We start from the raw sequence: 24,634 nt of genomic DNA, 5'->3' as shown, positions 1-24,634 counted from the left end.
AACATACTACAATGAACTACTGACTCCCTGGCATAATTGTCATTCTTAATATATTACAGTGTTCTCCCGCGAGTGTGTGTGTCTTCACATATTTAACTCTTCTGTGATCTTATTCGGCTAGACCGATTTCGTTCAAATTTGGCAGGCAGGTGACACCTTCACTCTGGTTTTGTGGTAAAATATGTAAGCATCCATTGTCAAGGTAACAAACAAAACACTGATCTTTGGACACCGTCGTGCCAAATGTATCTCCTTGTACTAATCTTTGAGTAAAAACCTCGGACATATCTCATTCTACTCAGTGTGGGCACGGTTACTATCGGTAACCGTGGTGTGGGCTAAAAATTACCACTACGTTGCGTAGAATAAACGTATTGCGTATTTTTCATGGCGTTGACCTCTGCCTAAGCCCATGTCTCTAAATGATCAATCGTTGTCTGGCTTGCAATGTTTCTTTCAATCTATTTTTCTATCACAGAAAACTAAAATAATTCTATCAGTTATCTGATATTATATTCAGATTATATTATAATCTTGTCCCGGGTCGTACTAGTACTCGTACTACTACTATTTTCTTATGTTATCACACAGGGACCCCAGGAACTATAATCAACTGTACCCAGTCTGTCTGAACGCGCGCGCGGGAGGGGGGGGGGTATCGCATGATATCTAGTGTAAGAGATATATAAGAGATGAAAGCTCAAGCCAAACTGGAAAAAAAACCAGACGAAAAGAATGAATAATAAAATCTATAAAAAATACCAGTTTGAAGAATATTAGTTGTTCTTTCAAATTTCGCCAAAATAAATCAACAAAACTACACAAATTACTACATTTACGAATATTCTAACGGTCAACGCAAGGACTGGCACAGTTGGAGGCCTATTCAGAGTGTGTCAACAATCAATCACAAGACCACTGCGAGTTCACGACACGGTTAGCCTCGCTCAAGAACAACAGTTTGAAATTACGTTTGCCGCCAAAATATTTCATTCTTGCCAGGCTATACTTACATTACTACAATTATAAAAGAGATACAACGTATCTGTGCATCTGGCGGCAAATAGAGGACAATATGTAGTACTCTGGCTCGCATGTTTGCTTTAAGAATTCAATACTATTCATTCAAAGTTACCATTTTTTGACGCCTGTGTGCGAAGCACACAATGTGAGTCATTGTAGTTAGTCTGCCTGTATATGTATGTGTGGGTGTATATGTGCCCTCTCTATGGTACCCCTGAATTTGAGTTTAGACAGCATTATACATCTACTTTTCAACTAAGTTGAGTTTGGATATCCAATATATGTCCACTTTTCCACTAAGTGGAGTATAAATATCCAGTATACCCATTTTCTAACTTAGTTGAGTTAAGATAGCAAAATGTGCCCCTTGTATTGTGACAAGGGTCCCGACAGTAAATAACCAAATTTAGATACTGTTGTCGGCATAGCATCCCAGATAATGGTCTCCCACAAATAAATAATAGTGATCAACACACCAAAATTATGTTGGTTAGATATAGGGTTGGATAATTGCAAACCTTGAAAATATTGCAATCGGACAAGACTAGCACTAGACCTCAAATAATTTCTAAACGGTGTAGTTATCTGTGGTACAATTAATGCACGCATTTCAACGTTTGAACTATTAAGTATAATTACAGTAATGGTGTAAATTGTCAATGACAATGGAAACATTTATTGCCTCAGTGTCGCAATTGTCAATGTCTATACCAATAGATTTTGCTGTCCAGTTATGAAGCTTTTTTGAGGGCCATCGTCGCTGATTAATGCATTGGGGACCCCCCTGTTGACCCCCTTGTGGTGATATCTGCAACAACGGTCTTCAACAACACCGACGAATCGCAGCTGTCGCCTAGCATTAAAGTGCCTGTGCAATGCCCACCCTCACGTTTCCCATTTTAGATCTGTGTCCCACTGAAATGGGCAGTTATTGATTTTTTTGCTGAAAATGATTAGTCGTATCCAAGTAAATTTGGGATATTTCTCGTGTTGTAGCCACGCCCACCTATCGTGAAACGGTCGACTGTTTCCAGATTTCCGACTCTCGCCGAAAGTGCGCCACCAAATGACAAAATGTGAGAGGAAGTCATACGCCTGAGCCATAATAACACTGGTCGTTCAGTATACTTTTAAACGATATACATTTTTCGATCGGCGTTTTTTCTTTTTTTTTGTCTATTTTATTTTTTTTTGAGAGAGAGTTTTTAGATGTTGTGTTGTGGGCAGTTGCAGTGAAACGTATAGCCATAGTTTATGTATTCGCACGTTTCTAATCGATCCGAAGGTGCGACATCACTTAACCTAACAAAAACGACTAGGTTTAAAGAGAAACGCCGACAACGTAAACCTGGCGCAACACTTTTGAAAGAAATAGATTCCGGACCAGCCCATGATCACCGAGGCAGATTTCAGAAGAGAGAGAGACGTCCGGCAAGTGTTTCAAATCAGTTGACTTTTTTTGCAATCCTGATTATCGTTTTATAGAGACCATTTAGTCCCTGTTAAGTAAAAGGTAGCAATAATTTTGACAGTGACACGAAAACGAAGCGTCGGACAAACATGAAATTACACAGCCCTTACACACTGCTAACTGTTTTTCATTTTCGAAGGCTAAAAGTTTCTGAATTGTTTGGTGATTGGTGTTGAATGTCGAATTCACACCTCTGTTCTTTTTCACCTCCATGCTTGCAGCTTGATCTGCGTAATAATTTATGAAATAAGAATCCGGGCTTGGTCAATGTCTTTCCACCAAATAAAGTGTTAATACGATGTTATAATTATGACAATCACGCCATGGATCAAGCTAACTCGAATCCACTCTGAATTTATCTGTATGTGTGTCGATCTCGATTATTTTTGTTATCCAATTAAATGCCGCTTTTAACTCACTTGCCCTCGCCATGACCCGACGCGTTCACCTACTTCAACAAAATGTCAATTTATTTCCACGCGGCTGTCATTTATTTAGTAACTGTGATTTGTCGTTTTTTAATTATTTTATAGTGATCACTATAGTCTAATGTTTAGAATGTCAAAATATGTTCTCTTTTATTTTAATTTGAAAGTTTTACTCAGACGATCGATGAAATAAAACAGTGTAGTGACGTGCCTAGCCTGCTAAATAACGAGATAATTCCGACGTCAAATTCTATTTTGTCCAGCAACAGTGTACAAACGTGCGCCGGTGTCGGTGACGATTACCGTGACCAGCTACACCAGAACGGACGATATTTCGCATCTAACTCAACCCCATGCAACACAAATTGATACTATGTGTTCATTATGGTCCATTCTTCCTCGACGAACAAGTACATAAGTGACATTATAGTAAAAGACAAGAAAACTGCACAAGAAATTTGCCTTATTCTCACGTATCGGCAATGCAAGCTGCCATGCGACTTCCCCTTCTGACGTCACAAGGGGAATTTCTGTATGCAAATGTGAAGCTAATGAGGAGCCTCGTTTTAAAATACACAAAAATAAAGTTGCCGTAGACTGGGTTTAAAACACAGTTTTTCACTTAAAAAAAATAATTCATGCTTAGAAACATAAAAATTAATAATATTTATGTATCAATTGATAATTTTGTGCCTGAAAATAGCAGCCATTTCAAGGCACTTTATTTAAGAGGTTGTGAACATAACTCTTTGGCGCAGCATAGACTGTTTGTTCAGTTGTAGTCATCTGACTCTTCAAATTCCTTGTCGAAGGCTTCGCCATCAAGAGTGTTCTGAATTTTCTAATCCAAAGTTTTGATGAGTTATAGCTTCGCGTTCAAACTTCGAACCGCAGTTTTTTAGTTTTTCAGATTTGTTGTACCGGAGTGACAATTTCGTTTATTTCGTTCGCTATCTGGGTAAGTTTGCTCACTTTGCCTCTTCTACTGTGGCTGTCCTTCTATGCGTCGGATATTCTGGTCTTGGCACCAACAATGTTTCTGACAAGATAGGACAGAATGGCCCAGAAGTTTGTATCATATATAAGATGCCATCATTCTACGATGACTTATTATTTTCAGTACAATACAGAGATATGAAATGAATATTGATTAGCACTAACAGTTGACGTGCACCAATAGAAAATGAGAATGAACAGCCAATATGATTCGGTGTAACAAAATACTATATGGGTGGATCCATAGGTTACTCGTTCCTGCATCATTTTGATAACACTTTTATATTCAAGATCCACGAAAATGCTTTCTTTAGTCAGTACCAACTCGAATACAACTCAAACAACTAATTATCTAGCTTCTTTGAGTCATTAGTAGATTATAATAATGCATTGTCAATCACATGTTGACCTTCCAGTTGCATATCACAGTATCTAACGAGCCACTGGTGTTGTGTTTCCCAAAGGAAATCAGGTCTGGTAAGCATGTCTCCAGTTTCGCAGGGTACTCGAACACATATTTAAGCCAACATAAATACTTTGTCAATCCAACAAACTAAAAATGCCGAACAAATAAGTAGTATACTATTAATCAATTAATTTGCTCGTCTGAAACCATTTTCATTTTAAAATACTCCACATGTAATATATATGTACTAGCTGATTTTTCAATGACGCTTCGGTATATATGATATTTCTTTTTTCAATTGTTTCTCTGCATATAAAAACACAACAACACATTTATCGAATTATATAACCAATATTTAATCCCAAAGCAGAATGGAAAGTTCAGCAGAGAATATGAACACATATAGTCCTTGCCTTATTCAAGGGATTAGTATTTTTACAACGTGATTAACAATACTGTACACCTTTTTCAGTTGCTGGCAGATTTCAAAATATTTAAATCAAGTGCTTCAAGAAACTATCCAGCAAAGCGTGATTAGAGATATATTATGTTTTAAAAACTTAGTTTAGAAAAGCAATATCAAAAAGCTGTACAGCATCCTTAACTACATTTGCATCTCATATTTTATGATTCCTAATGAATCTTGATTTGGTTGAGTGAAAATAAGATTGTGGGTATTAATGGACATACTTAAGGTCCAACAAGGCTATGTTGCTTGATAAAATGAAATTTAGATTAGAATACTGGGATCTAATGTTAAATAGAGAATAATACTATTCCCACAAAAAAGGAATGGAACCAAAAGCACAGACCAATTAGCACAGCTTTCATAAACCATCACACACATAATCATTACATGTGGCATACAGCGTTCATATTCTACAATGTAGAAATAAGCAAATTAAAGAAGTGTACTGCTGTGCACAATAATCACCAACAATAATCTTCGTCTTCTCCATACCAACAGTCATCAAAGCCATCACAAACCCAGTAGTTGGGAATACATGTGTCATCATAACATGCATATTCATCATAGTCACACCAACCACAGTTGTCTTCGTCTTCTCCATACCAACAGTCATCATATCCATCACAAACCCAGTAGTCGAGAATACATGTGCCATCATAACATTCATATTCATCATAGTCACACCAACCACAGTTATCTTCATCTTCTCCATACCAACAGTCATCATAGCCATCACAAACCCAGTAGTCGGGAATACATGTTCCATCATAACATTCATATTCATCATAGTCACACCAACCACAGTTATCTTCGTCTTCTCCATACCAGCAGTCACTAAAACCATCACAAACCCAGTTGTCGGGAATACATGTGCCATCATAACATTCATATTCATCATAGTCACACCAACAGTTATCTTCGTCTTCTCCATACCAACAGTCATCATATCCATCACAAACCCAGTAGTCGGGAATACATGTTCCATCCCAACATTCATATTCATCATAGTCACACCAACAGTAATCTTCGTCTTCTCCATACCAACAGTCATCATATCCATCACAAACCCAGTAGTCGGGAATACATGTTCCATCATAACATTCATATTCATCATAGTCACACCAACCACAGTTATCTTCGTCTTCTCCATACCAGCAGTCATCAAAACCATCACAAACCCAGTAGTCGGGAATACATGTGCCATCATAATAACATTCATATTCATCATAGTCACACCAACAGTAATCTTCGTCTTCTCCATACCAACAGTCATCATATCCATCACAAACCCAGTAGTCGGGAATACATGTTCCATCATAACATTCATATTCATCATAGTCACACCAACCACAGTTATCTTCATCTTCTCCATACCAACAGTCACCATAGCCATCACAAACCCAGTAGTCAGGAATACATGTTCCATCCCAACATTCATATTCGTCATAGTCACACCAACTACAGTTATCTTCGTCTTCTCCATACCAACAGTCATCATATCCATCACAAACCCAGTAGTCAGGAATACATGTGCCATCATAACATTCATATTCATCATAGTCACACCAACCACAGTTATCTTCGTCTTCTCCATACCAACAGTCTCCATAACCATCACAAACCCAGTAGTCGGGAATACATGTTCCATCATAACATTCATATTCATCATAGTCACACCAACCACAGTTATCTTCGTCTTCTCCATACCAACAGTCATTATATCCATCACAAACCCAGTAGTCGGGAATACATGTTCCATCATAACATTCATATTCATCATAGTCACACCAACCACAGTTATCTTCGTCTTCTCCATACCAACAGTCTCCATAGCCATCACAAACCCAGTAGTCAGGAATACATGTTCCATCATAACATTCATATTCATCATAGTCACACCAACCACAGTTATCTTCGTCTTCCCCATACCAACAGTCTCCATAGCCATCACAAACCCAGTAGTCGGGAATACATGTTCCATCATAACATTCATATTCATCATAGTCACACCAATCACAGTTATCTTCGTCTTCTCCATACCAACAGTCTCCATAACCATCACAAACCCAGTAGTCAGGAATACATGTTCCATCATAACATTCATATTCATCATAGTCACACCAACCACAGTTATCTTCATCTTCTCCATACCAACAGTCTCCATAGCCATCACAAACCCAGTAGTCGGGAATACATGTTCCATCATAACATTCATATTCATCATAGTCACACCAACCACAGATATCTTCGTCTTCTCCATACCAACAGTCATCATATCCATCACAAACCCAGTAGTCTGGAATACATGTTCCATCCCAACATTCATATTCGTCATAGTCACACCAACCACAGTTATCTTCATCTTCTCCATACCAACAGTCATCATAGCCATCACAAACCCAGTAGTCGGGAATACATGTTCCATCATAACATTCATATTCATCATAGTCACACCAATCACAGTTATCTTCGTCTTCTCCATACCAACAGTCTCCATAACCATCACAAACCCAGTAGTCGGGAATACATGTTCCATCATAACATTCATATTCATCATAGTCACACCAACCACAGTTATCTTCGTCCTCTCCATACCAACAGTCGTCATATCCATCACAAACCCAGGAGTCGGGAATACATGTGCCATCATAACATTCATATTCATCATATTCACACCAACAGTTATCTTCGTCTTCTCCATACCAACAGTCATCATATCCATCACAAACCCAGTAGTCGGGAATACATGTTCCATCATAACATTCATAGTCATCATAGTCACACAAACAGTTATCTTCGTCTTCTCCATACCAACAGTCATCATATCCATCACAAACCCAGTAGTCGGGAATACATGTTCCATCCCAACATTCAAATTCATCATAGTCACACCAACAGTAATATTCGTCTTCTCCATACCAGCAGTCATCAAAACCATCACAAACCCAGTAGTCGGGAATACATGTGCCATCATAATAACATTCATATTCACCATAGTCACACCAACAGTTATCTTCGTCTTCTCCATACCAGCAGTCACCAAAACCATCACAAACCCAGTAGTCGGGAATACATGTGCCATCATAACATTCATATTCATCATAGTCACACCAACAGTTATCTTCGTCTTCTCCATACCTGCAGTCATCATATCCATCACAAACCCAGTAGTCGGGAATACATGTTCCATCCCAACATTCATATTCATCATAGTCACACAAACAGTTATCTTCGTCTTCTCCATACCAACAGTCATCATAGCCATCACAAACCCAGTAGTCGGGAATACATGTGCCATCATAATAACATTCATATTCATCATAGTCACACCAACAGTTATCTTCGTCTTCTCCATACCAGCAGTCACCAAAACCATCACAAACCCAGTAGTCGGGAATACATGTGCCATCATAACATTCATATTCATCATAGTCACACCAACAGTTATCTTCGTCTTCTCCATACCAACAGTCATCATAGCCATCACAAACCCAGTAGTCGGGAATACATGTGCCATCATAATAACATTCATATTCATCATAGTAACACCAACAGTTATCTTCGTCTTCTCCATACCAGCAGTCATCAAAACCATCACAAACCCAGTAGTCGGGAATACATGTGCCATCATAACATTCATATTCATCATAGTCACACCAACAGTTATCTTCGTCTTCTCCATACCAGCAGTCATCAAAACCATCACAAACCCAGTAGTCGGGAATACATGTGCCATCATAATAACATTCATATTCATCATAGTCACACCAACAGTTATCTTCGTCTTCTCCATACCAGCAGTCACCAAAACCATCACAAACCCAGTAGTCGGGAATACATGTGCCATCATAACATTCATATTCATCATAGTCACACCAACAGTTATCTTCGTCTTCTCCATACCAGCAGTCATCAAAACCATCACAAACCCAGTAGTCGGGAATACATGTGCCATCATAATAACATTCATATTCATCATAGTCACACCAACAGTTATCTTCGTCTTCTCCATACCAACAGTCATCATATCCATCACAAACCCAGTAGTCGGGAATACATGTTCCATCATAACATTCATATTCATCATAGTCACACCAACAGTTATCTTCGTCTTCTCCATACCAACAGTCATCATAGCCATCACAAACCCAGTAGTCGGGAATACATGTTCCATCATAACATTCATATTCATCATAGTCACACCAACAGTTATCTTCGTCTTCTCCATACCAACAGTCATCATAGCCATCACAAACCCAGTAGTCGGGAATACATGTGCCATCATAACATTCATATTCATCATAGTCACACCAACAGTTATCTTCGTCTTCTCCATACCAGCAGTCATCAAAACCATCACAAACCCAGTAGTCGGGAATACATGTGCCATCATAATAACATTCATATTCATCATAGTCACACCAACAGTTATCTTCGTCTTCTCCATACCAGCAGTCACCAAAACCATCACAAACCCAGTAGTCGGGAATACATGTGCCATCATAACATTCATATTCATCATAGTCACACCAACAGTTATCTTCGTCTTCTCCATACCAACAGTCATCATAGCCATCACAAACCCAGTAGTCGGGAATACATGTGCCATCATAATAACATTCATATTCATCATAGTCACACCAACAGTTATCTTCGTCTTCTCCATACCAGCAGTCACCAAAACCATCACAAACCCAGTAGTCGGGAATACATGTGCCATCATAATAACATTCATATTCATCATAGTCACACCAACAGTTATCTTCGTCTTCTCCATACCAGCAGTCACCAAAACCATCACAAACCCAGTAGTCGGGAATACATGTGCCATCATAACATTCATATTCATCATAGTCACACCAACAGTTATCTTCGTCTTCTCCATACCAGCAGTCATCAAAACCATCACAAACCCAGTAGTCGGGAATACATGTGCCATCATAATAACATTCATATTCATCATAGTCACACCAACAGTTATCTTCGTCTTCTCCATACCAGCAGTCACCAAAACCATCACAAACCCAGTAGTCGGGAATACATGTGCCATCATAACATTCATATTCATCATAGTCACACCAACAGTTATCTTCGTCTTCTCCATACCAGCAGTCATCATATCCGTCACAAACCCAGTAGTCGGGAATACATGTGCCATCATAATAACATTCATATTCATCATAGTCACACCAACAGTTATCTTCGTCTTCTCCATACCAGCAGTCACCAAAACCATCACAAACCCAGTAGTCGGGAATACATGTGCCATCATAACATTCATATTCATCATAGTCACACCAACAGTTATCTTCGTCTTCTCCATACCAGCAGTCATCATATCCGTCACAAACCCAGTAGTCGGGAATACATGTGCCATCATAATAACATTCATATTCATCATAGTCACACCAACAGTTATCTTCGTCTTCTCCATACCAGCAGTCACCAAAACCATCACAAACCCAGTAGTCGGGAATACATGTGCCATCATAATAACATTCATATTCATCATAGTCACACCAACAGTTATCTTCGTCTTCTCCATACCAGCAGTCATCATATCCGTCACAAACCCAGTAGTCGGGAATACATGTGCCATCATAATAACATTCATATTCATCATAGTCACACCAACAGTTATCTTCGTCTTCTCCATACCAGCAGTCACCAAAACCATCACAAACCCAGTAGTCGGGAATACATGTGCCATCATAACATTCATATTCATCATAGTCACACCAACAGTTATCTTCGTCTTCTCCATACCAGCAGTCATCAAAACCATCACAAACCCAGTAGTCGGGAATACATGTGCCATCATAACATTCATATTCATCATAGTCACACCAACAGTTATCTTCGTCTTCTCCATACCAGCAGTCACCAAAACCATCACAAACCCAGTAGTCGGGAATACATGTGCCATCATAATAACATTCATATTCATCATAGTCACACCAACAGTTATCTTCGTCTTCTCCATACCAGCAGTCACCAAAACCATCACAAACCCAGTAATCGGGAATACATGTTCCATCCCAACATTCAAATTCATCATAGTCACACCAACAGTTTAATTCATCGGACCCATCTGCACAATCGAACCAGTCGTCACATGTGTAGTAGTCTGGGATACAGCTGCCATCTGAACACTGGAAATACCCATCACCACACACTTCATCACAACAACACTGCATGATGACCGTTACTGTGAATATATGACAGATAATTTTCATATGATAAAACTAAAGACAATTTGAAAGACTGGACTGCAATCTACGATGACATCACTGAAATTATGCTGATATATATGCACCATTAAAGTAGAAATCAATTGTACGTGGAATGTTTTAGAAAGCTATTGTATATGATCTTTGTATTTTCCAAACATGAAGTATTGTCGTACTGTTCAGACTTGTACTACACCCTTCAAAACATACTTCAGCAACAATAATTCCCGTTATGGTTGTGATATTACTCACATTGGTCCTTTGTTTGGGCGTTGTCGTCTACATCACTACTTGGTCCTTGATCGATGCTCCGTCGTGGCTATAAAAAAAATATGAAAATATCAATTTATTGTTATCAATTATAAATTGTAATTTTAGAACAGGATATAAATTTATATAAATCTAGGCAGATTACGCCGTGCATATAGACTTGTAACTGTTAAGCGACTTAGTTATTGGTTACGTATGATTGCATCAGCTCAGCATAGATTTAGTTATAGCAAAAACATAGACAATACGCTGCTACTCTTCCAATCCATAACCACATGTTGCAAATATACAAACTCAGTATCATGTCAAATATATAATTCTGATAGAATATGCTCACAGTGTAGCTCGATATAATATACTACTGTGGATTTGTTATTCCTCTAAACCATCCACATTGTACCTAATATTAAAAGATTCTGATTAGATTTTCCCTGGGTTTTGAGCGCAGTTATCCAGGTTTTTGAAATATCCGAATTTCCAGAAATATGTAATTCTAATAACTTAGTTGATGTGGTAAGTCGATAGTTGAACACACACATTCAGCGCTATTCATTTATTCGTGGTAAGCTGGTCATAACACAACACAACACTAAAAAACGCTCTTTTTTTCACGACCGTTTATAACAACGCAGTCGACATTGCTTATAATGCGCGATATTGTATCATTCTAATCAATGACTGACTTCTTCAGTGCAATTCCCTGTGCATTAATCTTTCGATATCAATAATAATATTGAAGTAGGAACAACATATATATTTTAAATAACAAATGATGAAAAACTACTTACAATCGACACAACTTTTTCTATGAATCTTGTTGATCTTTCATACGGCTGGACATCATCCTGTCTACCAAGATCGGCAACTGTAAGCTGTAAGAATGTCACTGCCACAAGGCAACACGTAATATGCAACCTACGACTCATCACAATGAATTGCGAAAAGAAGTATGAAGAGATCTTGTCAACTACACCGTATATATAACTACCAATATCCAACAAATATTTGCTCACAAAGATTTATTCTCATTACAAATGGCGAGTTCCGGGCATGTAATGATATAATTTGTTAACATTTTGATATAATTTGTGTAATATTCAATTACATGAGCAAGTATTACAAGAAACAACATGAAATATTATGTTTGTTCTCCTAGCATTAATCAGTTTACGCACATTTAATTTGTGAACCGATTGCTGTAATTTAATTTGCACTGGAAAAATGCTGTCGCCTTACTTTTGGTTCGTAACCGGGTGTTGTTCCTTGTATTTCAGGTCATACATTGTAGTTTGCAAAATGATTTGTACGATATTCAAAACAATAAGTAACTATCTGCTCTGAACAGACATTCAACTGTATTTTGTTCAATCTCTTATAGCTATATGTAAAGGCGCCATGATCAGGTGTAACCCACACTGTATTTGAGTTCATCATAAAACATTGTGATTTACGTAGAGAACACCAATGTAGGTCTTTTTAGTTATGGCTTTGTTTGGTACTAATTAGTAGACTTGTATACGTGACTGTGTAGTTATATTACTATGCGTAGTTTGTATATGTCCGAGATTCGGCTTGTGAATTGACTACTAGTCACTGTGGGCCCGTATTCACCATAACCTCATCAGCACATCTACGCTCTGGATTATGAATGTAGTTTGCCCGGTATGTGTATGCAACAATATGATGTGATCTTGCTTGTATCCTATATGTATGGAGGTGATTAACTGCATTGTTAAATCTCCATATGTATGTGATATGCTGTGCTGCACCCTTACCAAATCCAAAGTCAATATATGCAATGCATACAATATATGCTTCATTCTTTATTGGCATTTGTTTTCTGACTAGTCAAGATATGCACTTTCGCAATCTTTGAATGTTCAATCCGATTATCTTAAGCTTAGCATTACCATAATCATTATCAGCAGGTAAAGCAGAACTTTAATTGTATACAAAAGTAATACTATTGATTTCTCACTTAACCCTTCCTCGCTACCAACAACCTCTGGGCCTATGTTGTCAATCTTTGGAAAATACAATAAACTCTTTCAAAATCTTTTGTTTTCTTCATCGTGACCTTCATTATATAATGCATTGCAAACTTTCATTGGTGTAACTCTGCCATGTTCAATTACCCTTTACTGAACTTAATTTCTTATTAATTAAAAGTTACCAAACTCTACATGTTGATGCAGTGCTGTCCATCTAAATATAATCCAACCTGCAATTGTCATGCACTTGTAATTCCTTAGTTATAAGATCACATCGCGTAATGCGTCGCCTTTCTTCTCAGCGACATTTTCTATGTCAGATCATGTCTCTGAAGGATGTCGGCAAGGAATTTAAGCAGTATGGAATTGTCTAGTTCTGTAAATGCACGAATTTGAGTTAAATAATTTATCGTACGAACCCGCAAATAATGTATTTTAACAGTACACAGTTGGCGACGCTGGCTCTATCAATTACATTTAGTAAGGGAGTAACAATACCACTATACCTTCAAGTTTATTTAGAATAAATTTCGGTTCCCGTTTTTTTCATAAAATCTAAAAGCAATTTAATCCATGTTGTTCCTGAAAAATCCAAACGTGAATGAACGGGCGCATTTTACCAGTCACTTTAACACCCAACGGTATCTCACAAAAGAAGTAGTAACCGAATTATTGTTCAATATCAGTTTTCATAATGCATTGTATTCATGAAATTTTTAAATAATAGTGAAATAATTAATTAGGGGCTTGTTTAGATTATATATAAATTCGCACAGATGTGTGGTAATCAATATTAGATAGCATTCAACATTGAGACCCCGCCAACAGAATATTAAACGAAGCTATGAAGTAAACAAATCCCTTGATTATATCGCCGAAAATTAACGCCTGTCTAGCTCGAGCATTGATAACAACGCACTACGTGCATGTTCAATTTAATTTGTTACTGAACTTATGACAAGAAAATGCTTTGATGTGATTCGAAACACCACCGTCGTTCACCAAATGCGGAGAATCAAACTCCAGTTTGCACTTATTGGTTAATAAAGCCATATAAATTCAGACATTTTTCTTCTATAATATTCCTAATGAAGTATTTGAATATAATAAAATAGTGATACCACAACACTCATTATACGTTGAATCACGCTAACGCAGGTGGCTTTCAAGTTACGTCGATGACATATTTACTATAATGTTCACTTACGAGTCTCCAGACTATAGTTTAATATTATTTTACTTATTTTTGTTAATACTACTTGCGTAAAGTTGGTTGCATTATTCTATAAATGTCCTATCAAACAACACGTTAATGACATTTATGTTTTCTGAATAAGCTCAATTATGTTATGATATTTGATGCCAAGCCTACTTTAGATCAGGAGGATATTTGCACAATTACCAGATGATTATAGATCTCGGCAAAGGTTATTGGCAAATACAATCCCCATTGGGCTGTTTAAAGTAAGCATTATCTAGGATATTAGGAATATCCTTAGCTACATTGTTTCTCTCAGTACAATTATACTAAAACCAGACAAGATGCAAGGCATAATTCACGTTGAAAGGCCTACCACAAAGACTCAGTTAATTAGATTGCAGTACTACTGACTGATTGCACGAAAAAGGGGCAACCCAATATTATACAAAGAAGGCTCTACCTAAGATATGCAACAGATATGCAACAATTTGAAATGTAGGTTGGTTAGTTATCCTATATATTGTATTACAACTTCCTGATATGGATAAACACAGTTTACGCTAAGAATGGGTGGTACATATAAAAATCCAGCCTTATTAATCTGTCTGTATCACATAACATTAACGTGTCTACGCAGGTCTAAAATGGCAAGTGAAAGGATCATGATATGGGCGCTATCAGTGCAGTTATTTCATTTTTCGAGTTGAGGTAATTAATAAAACTAAGGGGGCTGATTATGGTGCGTAAATTGGCTTATTTGTGTATCTATGATTTATATGTTGGTATATCAAATGTGTCTGCATGTTGATTAATGTTTAAAAACATTCATCTTAAGAAGGGATTAAGAGGGGAGTCATTGTCGTACTGCAACCTCTGTATATTAATGTTTGCGACAGGTATGACTGGATGGGACAGCGGTCTATGTACACCGTTTTCTTTTGTTCCGTTTTTTGACACATGTAGTATTGTGCGGTTTTGATCACTCAAGACTGCAATTGCTACCTGGAAGTTGTTTAGACAAGCACGATGGGCTGTAGACAACGTCTATGATATAAACCGGGCCAGTTCAGTTATAAGTTCATTTATTTTATCTGGATTTTATAAACATTGGGCAGTGTTGGCCAGTGTTGGCAGGGCAGGACTTGATATGTTGTCAAATTTGGTGTGTGTCTAGATCACGTGACTGTGGTATGGCTAATGTTTGCGACAGGTATGACTGGGTGGAACAGCGGTCTATGTACACCGTTTTCTTTATATATATATATATAACTTAATAAAGATGATGAAACTGTATTTACATAAAATTTCACACCTGGATATTTTGCACAACGCATGATTGCGAGAACACGCGAAAATTGTTAGTATTTACACTCCCCAAAACAGTACTGGCAGCGGCAACATATCAAGTAAATTTGTGTCGAGGAAATTTCACAAAAAATCGTGCTTTATGGGAAAGGTAAACTAAACCGGATGTTTTGCAACATGCTATTCATCTCCCAATATACAAATATCTCGCGAAAACATGTATCCGCAATTACCTGACAAATTACGGAATAATATCAAACAATACAAACAAATTATGCAAAGTTGATCTAATGTCGTTTAAATGACATGTTGTTTGTTTAATTTTATCATAATTAGTAGGTATACAATTAATGGTAATTGGAGTTTCATGTTGCCTGGTATCAGCAATAATATTTCTCTGTTCTGGCATTTCGTGAACCAAGTGCATCAAACACGGGAGAAATCACTCCCATTGAGCCTGGTTGTCTTTACACTGTACCGTCATTTTTGTTCAAACCGAGAAACTGTTCTGCTGTCTTGATCTTGTAATAGATCTTCCAGTACATGTATGTAGCTGACCTGTTGTGTCTTTGAATGTATTCTGCCTGCTCGATATACAATATGGTCGGCGGTCTCCTCATATCTGTCACATATTCTGCACTGGGGATCATCTTTTAATTTCTCTGGGTTACAGTTAGTTTCTGTGCATGGTGTTAAGCTCTTTTCTCTCTCTCTCTCCTGTCATATTTTGTAATTCCCTCATTTTCATTTGGTGGGATATAATTTGGCGTTCCCAGCCCTTGTTTTTATTTTTTTGCTTCTTTCGAGGAAGAGAAGAGTTTTTTTTTATTCGTGTTGTATCAGCTGGAAATCATTCTGTACCGTCCCGATTTGTTTTTCTTTCATGGCAGAGTGATATATGTCATAGGGTTACACCTCTATACTGAAACGTCTTCTGGCCTATGGATGTTTTCCATTTAGTAATGCATAAAATAAAGAGCGGAACGTGTACTGTATTTGTGGGTTTTGGAGATAGAACTGAACATTTCGCTTATATATATAAAGGCGCCAAGCCGTTGGTTGCCATATGCATTACTAGAAAATATGAAATTCTGTAATCGATTGGCAAGATACTAACAGTTCAAACGACTATTGGCTAAAGTTGTCAGAGGAAATCACGCGAACTGCCCTTTTCTGAAGCTTATACACCCGACATAAATTTGATTGACTTGTATTGCCCCATACTATACAACAATAGTCCAATAACGACTGAATAAATAAAAAATACAGTGTTCTTCTGACGGAAATAGGTAAGAAACTGCGAACTCTCATAAGAACACCAATTATTTGGCTAAGCTTTTTACAAAGTATATCTACATGATGATCCCATGATAGAGTTTTATCTAATACCACCCCGTGCGACTTTTCGAAACTTACTGTTCAACCAGAAAATCTTCACCAGTATTAGCAGCCTTTGACGGGATCCAACGAGCATAGATTTTGATTTAGATGTGTTGATTGACATGGCCAATTTTGCGTTGGGTTAATAGCAAATTAACCCAACGCAAAATTGGACAAACATCATGTGACTAAATTGATACTTGGTCCAGACGATCGTCCGCATACATATAAATGGAACTATTTCCAAGAAATATTAGTAGGTCATTAATAAATAGAAGAAATAATAATGGTTCTAAAATTGAGCCCTGTGGTACACCATGTCGAATATTGACAGCATCCAACTGTTTACCCATCAAATACACAACTTGCTTTTTGTCAGTTGAATAAGAAGTAAACTATATAACGGAGATTGTAGAAATGCCATAAATTGAGAGCTTATTCAATAATACATGCTTATCTACCATATCAAACGCACACAATAAGCCACCATCCATATTGCTAAGTAATGCATCGCATAGTTTAATCATAGCTGTATGGAAAGAATGTGATTTCCGAAAACCTGACTGCGATTTCTAAATTAAATCATGACTATTGAAATAATGGTACAAGTGATCATGCACGTGTTTTTTGAGATTATTGGAAGCAACGAAATTGGACGAAATTACACATTATGAGGGTAACTTTCCATGTTATATAATTTATCACACTTGAAACGTACTAAATTAAACGTATTGTTTACTGAGACAAATATCGCGACATTAGGAAATAATTTTACCATAGAAATCAGTGCCAAATGCAATTATGGCTATTTCTATGATATTTCGCCCCCTTTGTTTTTATCATTTTTGGTATCCTAATGACACTAACCGGTGATAATAAATAAATTTCGTTGATCCAGTGGTTTGTTGTATATGTGATCATAGTATTAGATTCATATAGTAGTAATAGTTTATGGCATTTATGTAGAACACTATGTAGTTAAAGTTTTCAAATGAATTTGAAGTAGCATTTGTCATGTTACGTATGTATGGGGAAATGTATGCGCAACCAAGGAGCAGTGGGAAATGGTGATGATGGGGCCGGCTCGTTCTTTTCCACTGTAGATGCATGCAGAATACATGCCGTAGCGACCACGCACAGTGCAATGGGAATAAAGTGATTCATATTTGGCGCGAGTAATGAAAAATGATATAATGGATTTGGCGTGTGATGTCGGGCATATTAATAATGCATGTGCATGAATCGTGACTCAAATCTGTTGACGTGGCAAAGTAAATATCCAAGGCACAATTGAAAATAAACACTTATAAATTATTTTTTAATTAAGATTGTAAACTTTCAACATGTTCATTTCGATTTTTTGTTTAGATCCGTTGTTTTCACCAGAACGTAACATCGATATAACACGAACATTTGTGAGTTTATACAAATGCCATATACATTTCTAGAATATGTCGATCAGATTATGATACGTCAGCATTGTTACTACAGTTTTATTTTACTTTTTTACATTTTGATTGATTCTTGGGTCATACGAATTTCTGTGAATATCCACACCCCGACATCCGTCACCTTAGAGCTCTGTTACAGGGTTGATGTACCCTGTAATCGTAACATACTGTGCCAATCTTTAACGGCAGCGTTTTATTCATCGCAACAAGTTAATTTCCATCAAGTTAATTTCCATTAGCTGAACAGACACGTAGTTTAGAAATAGAATATTCATTACAGTGACTACAAATTGGAGCTGTTATGTTCGTATAACCTCGTATAACGACACTAATTTATTTAATTACCAACGTAACAAGTCCATTCATAATGTTAAAAACACATTTCATCCCTAAATCTGACTCAATGTAATTGGAAATCTCGTGCAACGAGACTAGTTTTCGACTCACAATTTTTTTTTCCCGACAACCGCATGTGCGATTCATCGTGTTTCACGACGGTTAATTATGGGGTTAGCTTGCTGAAAAATCGGTCAGAGATGGTGATTTGATGGAGGAGAGTTTACCCATTTGTATGCAAAAATGGTAGCTTTTGTCAGTAATTACGATTGGAGAACAGAATTTATTCAAGTTAATTGCGATGTAAAATATACACACACTTGGAAGGCGGCTTTACCGTCTTGCTAACCGCCGTTCAGGTCAGGCCGAGACAGGCAATGCACCGTCCCGGCCACCGACTAGCGTTTGTAATCAGTTCACTGACTCGTACTCGCAATAGCACGTTTGTCGGCTTGTACTGATACATAAACTGATCTATTTTATTATGATTGTATGTATTACATTAACACACGGAGTGGGAGGCAGAACAGGGGTTTCACTAAGATTTGGAATAGAAGGAGAATTTGGAAAAATAACTTACAGGAGAACAGATGGAGGCCGCCGCCGGTGATGTTTTTTGGGGTTTTACAAGTGCTTTGAGGGCCATTCTGAATCACTTCCTCAAGCAAAATGTGATTCTATTTTTTTAGATGCATTAATAACTAAGTCAGTCATATTTATTTAATAAGAAAATTGACTTTATTTTACAGAACTAACTTTCAAGTCAGCAGACCGAGTTCTCTCGATGTCACCGTGTACTCACCGATGTATGGACGTGAAAGCACGTCGCCCATCCTCTATGTGACCCGAACCACTCGCTATATCTCCATGACATGAATTATTAACGATGTTTTATCTATTCTGTAATTAATCTTCGAATTCTGAAAATGTTAATAAAAGTACTGATTTCGAAATGTGCAAGTAATGAAGTATAATGAACAAATGACTCAATGAATTTGATTGTAAAACTATGTACCGCAAACAATCGCAAATCAGGCCAGCAAATGTATTTTTAATCTGAAAAAAAATGTTTATGGAATTACAAATACTTACCAATCAATTTGCTATTTACAGTGTTCGATTCAAAGGTACTACCGAATTTATTATATGGTAGCGAAATTTGGGGGTTTTACACGATGCCAAGCATATAGAAAATATTCATAATACATTTTGTAGATATGCTCTGAATGTAGGCGACAACACATTTACTCTTGCATTAAGGGTGGAATTGGGGCGTTACACCCTAAAAGTACAAATGTATTTATGTATTATTAAATATTGGTTGCATATACTAAAGATGAATGAAAGTAGATATGTTTTTAAGTGTCATCATTTTCAGTATTGTAAATCTCGAAGTAATCAACAATGTTGGGCATTATCAGTTAAAAAAAATATTATTTTCATACGCTATGAGGGAAGCTTAGCTATCACAAGGGGTGGGAAATGAATTGGCATTTTTAAATATATTTAAGCAACAGACTCGCAACAGTGGTCAGCTGCAGTAAATGACAGCCCAAAACTTGTAACATATAGATGTTTTAAAACCATTTTTGGCTGCGAGAATTATTTACGTAATTTTGATAGATAGACATTTGTTAAATGTGCTTTGTAAGTTTAGAATATCAGCACATACTTTACACATTGAGACAGGCAGGAGACAAAACGTTTCTAGAAATGAATGTTACTGTAATTTTTGTCGTGATATCTTTGAAGACGAGTTTCATTTCCGGTTATGCTGTCCACTTTATTCTGACATAAGGAAAACATACTTACCAGCTTATTATTATACTTACCCAGATCCAATTAAATTTAATAACTTAATGAAAACAAATAACAAACATTTACAGAGAAACATAGCATGCTATTTAATACAGGCATATACTATACGAGATAGTATTTAAAAAATGTGTTTTTCTTTTCTTTTGTTACCTTTACTAGCACTTCTTGTATTTATTATTTTTGTAACATTCTTTGTACATATCCGGAGGCCAAAGTACTGAATAAACTATTATTATTATATTATTAAATGTATTAACTATCGTTATGCACTTCGTATATTTCTTTTAGGCGTGTAAACGATTATCCCATACTAACGTTCTATCTTACAAATTGGTGGCATATAGACAAAACTGCGTATCATCTTTTCCTCTCGCAAATACTATGTAGAAACACCCGTACATACCTCAACTTGTCGATGAGCGGCTCTGACCTCATTTTGAAAGACCAGGTAAGCTGGTTCCCTTGTCTTCAAATTATCTGAGCTATGCAAACAGATGCGGATACAATTAGTTTAGAACATTATTTAAATGTATGACATCGATAAATGCAGCTTGCATGCAATTCGCAGACCACCACCGCCGAATTGAAAAATATGAATGTCTCTTCTATAAACATTGCATCCATATTTTAATTGGATAGTATTATTGGGAGTATTCTTCAATAGTGCAAAAACATTTCTATGGCACGGGTAACAGGGCTTTGATATAAAAAACAACTTGTGCAATGCAACTACTTGTCACCATGTCAACTTGAAAAGCTACATTTCATTATCTTTCTCTTTCAAATTCCTGGCTAATACCCTGTCCCAGTTGTACTTGTACATGGGCAGATTTAGAGGGGGCCGAGAGGGCAACCCCCCTATTTTTAACAACCAACAGGGCTTCGCGCCATCGGTGCTCGCGAACTTAGCCTTCGGCCAACTTATCGCCCCCCCCCCCCATTCCAGAATCCTAGATCCGCCCCTGCTTGTATTCATCGGGAAGATTTATGATGTTCGCGTCGTTCTGTCATGGTGCAATACAATACTAGGACTTGTATATGAAATATACGAGTAAATTTGTTCCAAGATTTTGCATCAAAACAGAGACATGCATTGTAAGTATTTTATGGTAAAGACATGCATAAATGCAGAATGACCTATTTAAACTAGTTGGGAACACAATAAGACGTTATACATACAAAAAACATCTTTCATCACAGTGAATAAGTATGTATTTAACAAGAGTTTTTTTTTACTTTCCATAATTTATTCATCATCGACTAATGAAAATAATAAAACAATTTCACGAACCATTTCAACAAAACAAAATTGTGTATTGGTTGGCTTTCAGAAATACATGAACAAACCTGGTCCGTTCAAGTGCTTCTAATAAAGAAATATAGTTATGGAATTGCGTGGATGTGATAGACACGTGCAAAAGCATCTTTAACGAAACTGAAACTGATGTGTGCACGTTGGCCTGGATAACGAATTTCAGGGTTGAACTACTCTATAACGAATGACGAAACATAAATTGAGACGCGACTTCTGATTCAGACGGTTAGCTATTCATTTGTAACCCCTTGACATCCAAAATGTTCTCAAATATAAATAAACTCTATTTGAGGTGGGAAATACTCAACGAAAATTACTTACATGTCAGTTTAAACGAATGAAGATACTTTTTTAGTCGGGAAACGTTTATCGGCGTTTGCGGTGTGTGTGTGGTTTAAGTTGTTTCTCTCGGTACACTTTGAGGAGTTTGTAACCCTGTTTGGTTGATTTCAACGCGATAAAAAATAGGAGCCTATATCTACATAGATTTCATAGTATTTAGCTTGCCGTATATTCGATGGCATTCAAACACAGATGGCGCTGCTGTAGTCTCATCTTGGTCTCTGGATCACCTTTATCTTGGTTTCCAAATGCGGCATCGATAGAGGGCGCTACTTATGGTAAAAGATGTATTTAGTTCTCGGGACATTTGAGTCTCGTTTCGTGCCTGATTATGATTGTCTTACATTTTTTCCAATAAATGTAAAGCTCTTCCGTGTTTTCATTTGTTTTGTATGGTACAAGCCGTTTCGCTCATCGAAGTATGGAGACAGAATTTTGTTTATTTACCCTCGTGGAATAATGAGTTGGCAATTTGCTGTATTCATTGACGTTAAGTTACCTTACTTCCATACTGAAGCAAACCCTTTTCACGATATTGTTCATAAAACGGAACCCCCTTTGGCGGCATATTTCACCCAAGTAGCCTCCAGGAGGTATTTGATTGTATGCGCTATACAGGGGTGTTTAATTGAAATTGATACGGTTTTATTTCTTCCACAAATAATAAACAGCATCAAAATATTGTTACCATAATGACTATATCACATACGCACGTTTGGTTCACACAACGTTGCTGTATTATTTAGGATCAACATAAAAACAACTTGCATGTTTAAAGTAGACATTATATACCTATATTTATAAATACATTATTTACAAAATGGCAATTTCCCGATATTTTGAGATAAATCCACGCTATCACGTGATCATGCCAACAGCCGCGGCCATTAGCTGATCACATGTTTACTCTGCCAGAGTTTCATTGAAGAATATGTCAGATTTTGTAAGATAAAGGGACATCGAGGCGCTACCGTTACCTCAGCTGATCCGAGTCGTTTTGTTGAATAGTTGTAATGAATGTATGATGTGCATTCATTTGGGTCGAGCCTGGTATCTCAACACTGTAAGCGTCATCGGCCAAGTGAGGCGTAGTTCCCTACTTACACGTTTCTTTAGTAGCATTATGATGCAATATGTGTATATACTATTAATGTTTTCCTTTTTAGGTACCTTAAAGCGGAAGGTTCGTCACGTGCGCACGCGGGAATTGAGTTCCAAGCGACGATATCAACACATGCTAAAAACGCAAAGGCTCATGGGTGGACGCTTGTTTGTAAACAACGAACACGCTATGGCCGTCTGATGCATGCGCAGGTGGCGACTCCCCCGCTTTAAGTGCGCAACCACCAACGTTAAGTATAGTTCCTGACGTTTTTATACGTGTCCGCACATATTCCGTGAACATAATATACCATCCGTGTTTGCTTATGCATATAACGCCATCAATCGTATATCAGGAGAAATGTACTTTACCTAGCATTTGCATTTGTCGGCAGTGTGCATGATACATCAGACAGTTCGGCTTTCATTACTACTCATGGTGAATGGTTGAGGCACATAGTGATGGTAATGTAATTTATTACTTACTTTAGTTTAGGATCAGGTTCGATTTAAGATTTAGGAAATGTATATTCGTATTGTTTGTTTCTACTTCACGCTATTTGCGTGATTTTACTGGTATGATTGTTATGATATGTTATGATATATGTTGTTCTCACTGGTTAGCATTTAACATCACAATTGAAATTCATAATATTGTTAAAGTAACAAGTTTGGAGTAAACCACCGCTAACGCGTCAAACATCATCGTGACGTGTCGTTTACAAATGGGTAGCTAATATATTCTGTAACTAACCAACTTCTGCTACTGCTATAATAATTGTATTATTATGATACAGCACAACATCTTTGTACGAATGTTTTTATTACGGTACACGAATAATAATTTAGAAAGTATGCTTGACAAAATTAATATTTGTACCACTGAGACTGTGGAATGTAATATTCATTGAAGCTGCTAGCTTTTGCAATTCATATTTTTTTATATTTTAAGCTTGGGTATTAAAGTTGATTGTGACATTATTAATCAAAACAGAAACCAAAACGCGCTAAGTGTACAAGGTATAATCTTTGAAATTATAATGGATCATGTAATTTTAGCCGATTTTACAAACCCGCACGCGCGTCCTCCTTATTCTGAAA

At 37.0% G+C, this 24,634-nt stretch overlaps 1 protein-coding gene across 1 annotated transcript; it reads right to left on the bottom strand.

Moving 5' to 3' along the window:
- Positions 1-4,655: 4,655 nt before the first annotated feature.
- On the bottom strand, positions 4,656-12,237 carry LOC146742746 (uncharacterized). Its single transcript, XM_085500474.1, has 3 exons — positions 12,082-12,237; positions 11,276-11,342; positions 4,656-11,001 (listed from the first exon to the last, which is right to left on the bottom strand). Exons 1-3 carry the CDS (start codon positions 12,217-12,219, stop codon positions 5,255-5,257), a joined length of 5,952 nt encoding a protein of 1,983 aa, XP_085356600.1. The 5' UTR covers positions 12,220-12,237; the 3' UTR covers positions 4,656-5,254.
- Between the last annotated feature and the right edge of the window lie 12,397 nt (positions 12,238-24,634).

Source organism: Saccoglossus kowalevskii, chromosome 6 (genome assembly GCF_978046115.1).
Source record: "Saccoglossus kowalevskii chromosome 6, keSacKowa6.1, whole genome shotgun sequence".
Lineage (NCBI taxonomy): Eukaryota > Metazoa > Hemichordata > Enteropneusta > Harrimaniidae > Saccoglossus > Saccoglossus kowalevskii.
This window is presented reverse-complemented; position numbering and strand designations above follow the sequence as displayed.

Excerpts from the sequence above, each read along its gene's own strand:
- LOC146742746 (XM_085500474.1), bottom strand. The coding sequence starts at position 12,219 with ATGAGTCGTAGGTTGCATATTACGTGTTGCCTTGTGGCAGTGACATTC. Across the intron at positions 11,343-12,081 it reads TAGAAAAAGTTGTGTCGATT|CCACGACGGAGCATCGATCA; the intron begins GTAAGTAGTTTT and ends TTTTTTTTATAG. Across the intron at positions 11,002-11,275 it reads CGCCCAAACAAAGGACCAAT|TAACGGTCATCATGCAGTGT; the intron begins GTGAGTAATATC and ends ATATATTCACAG.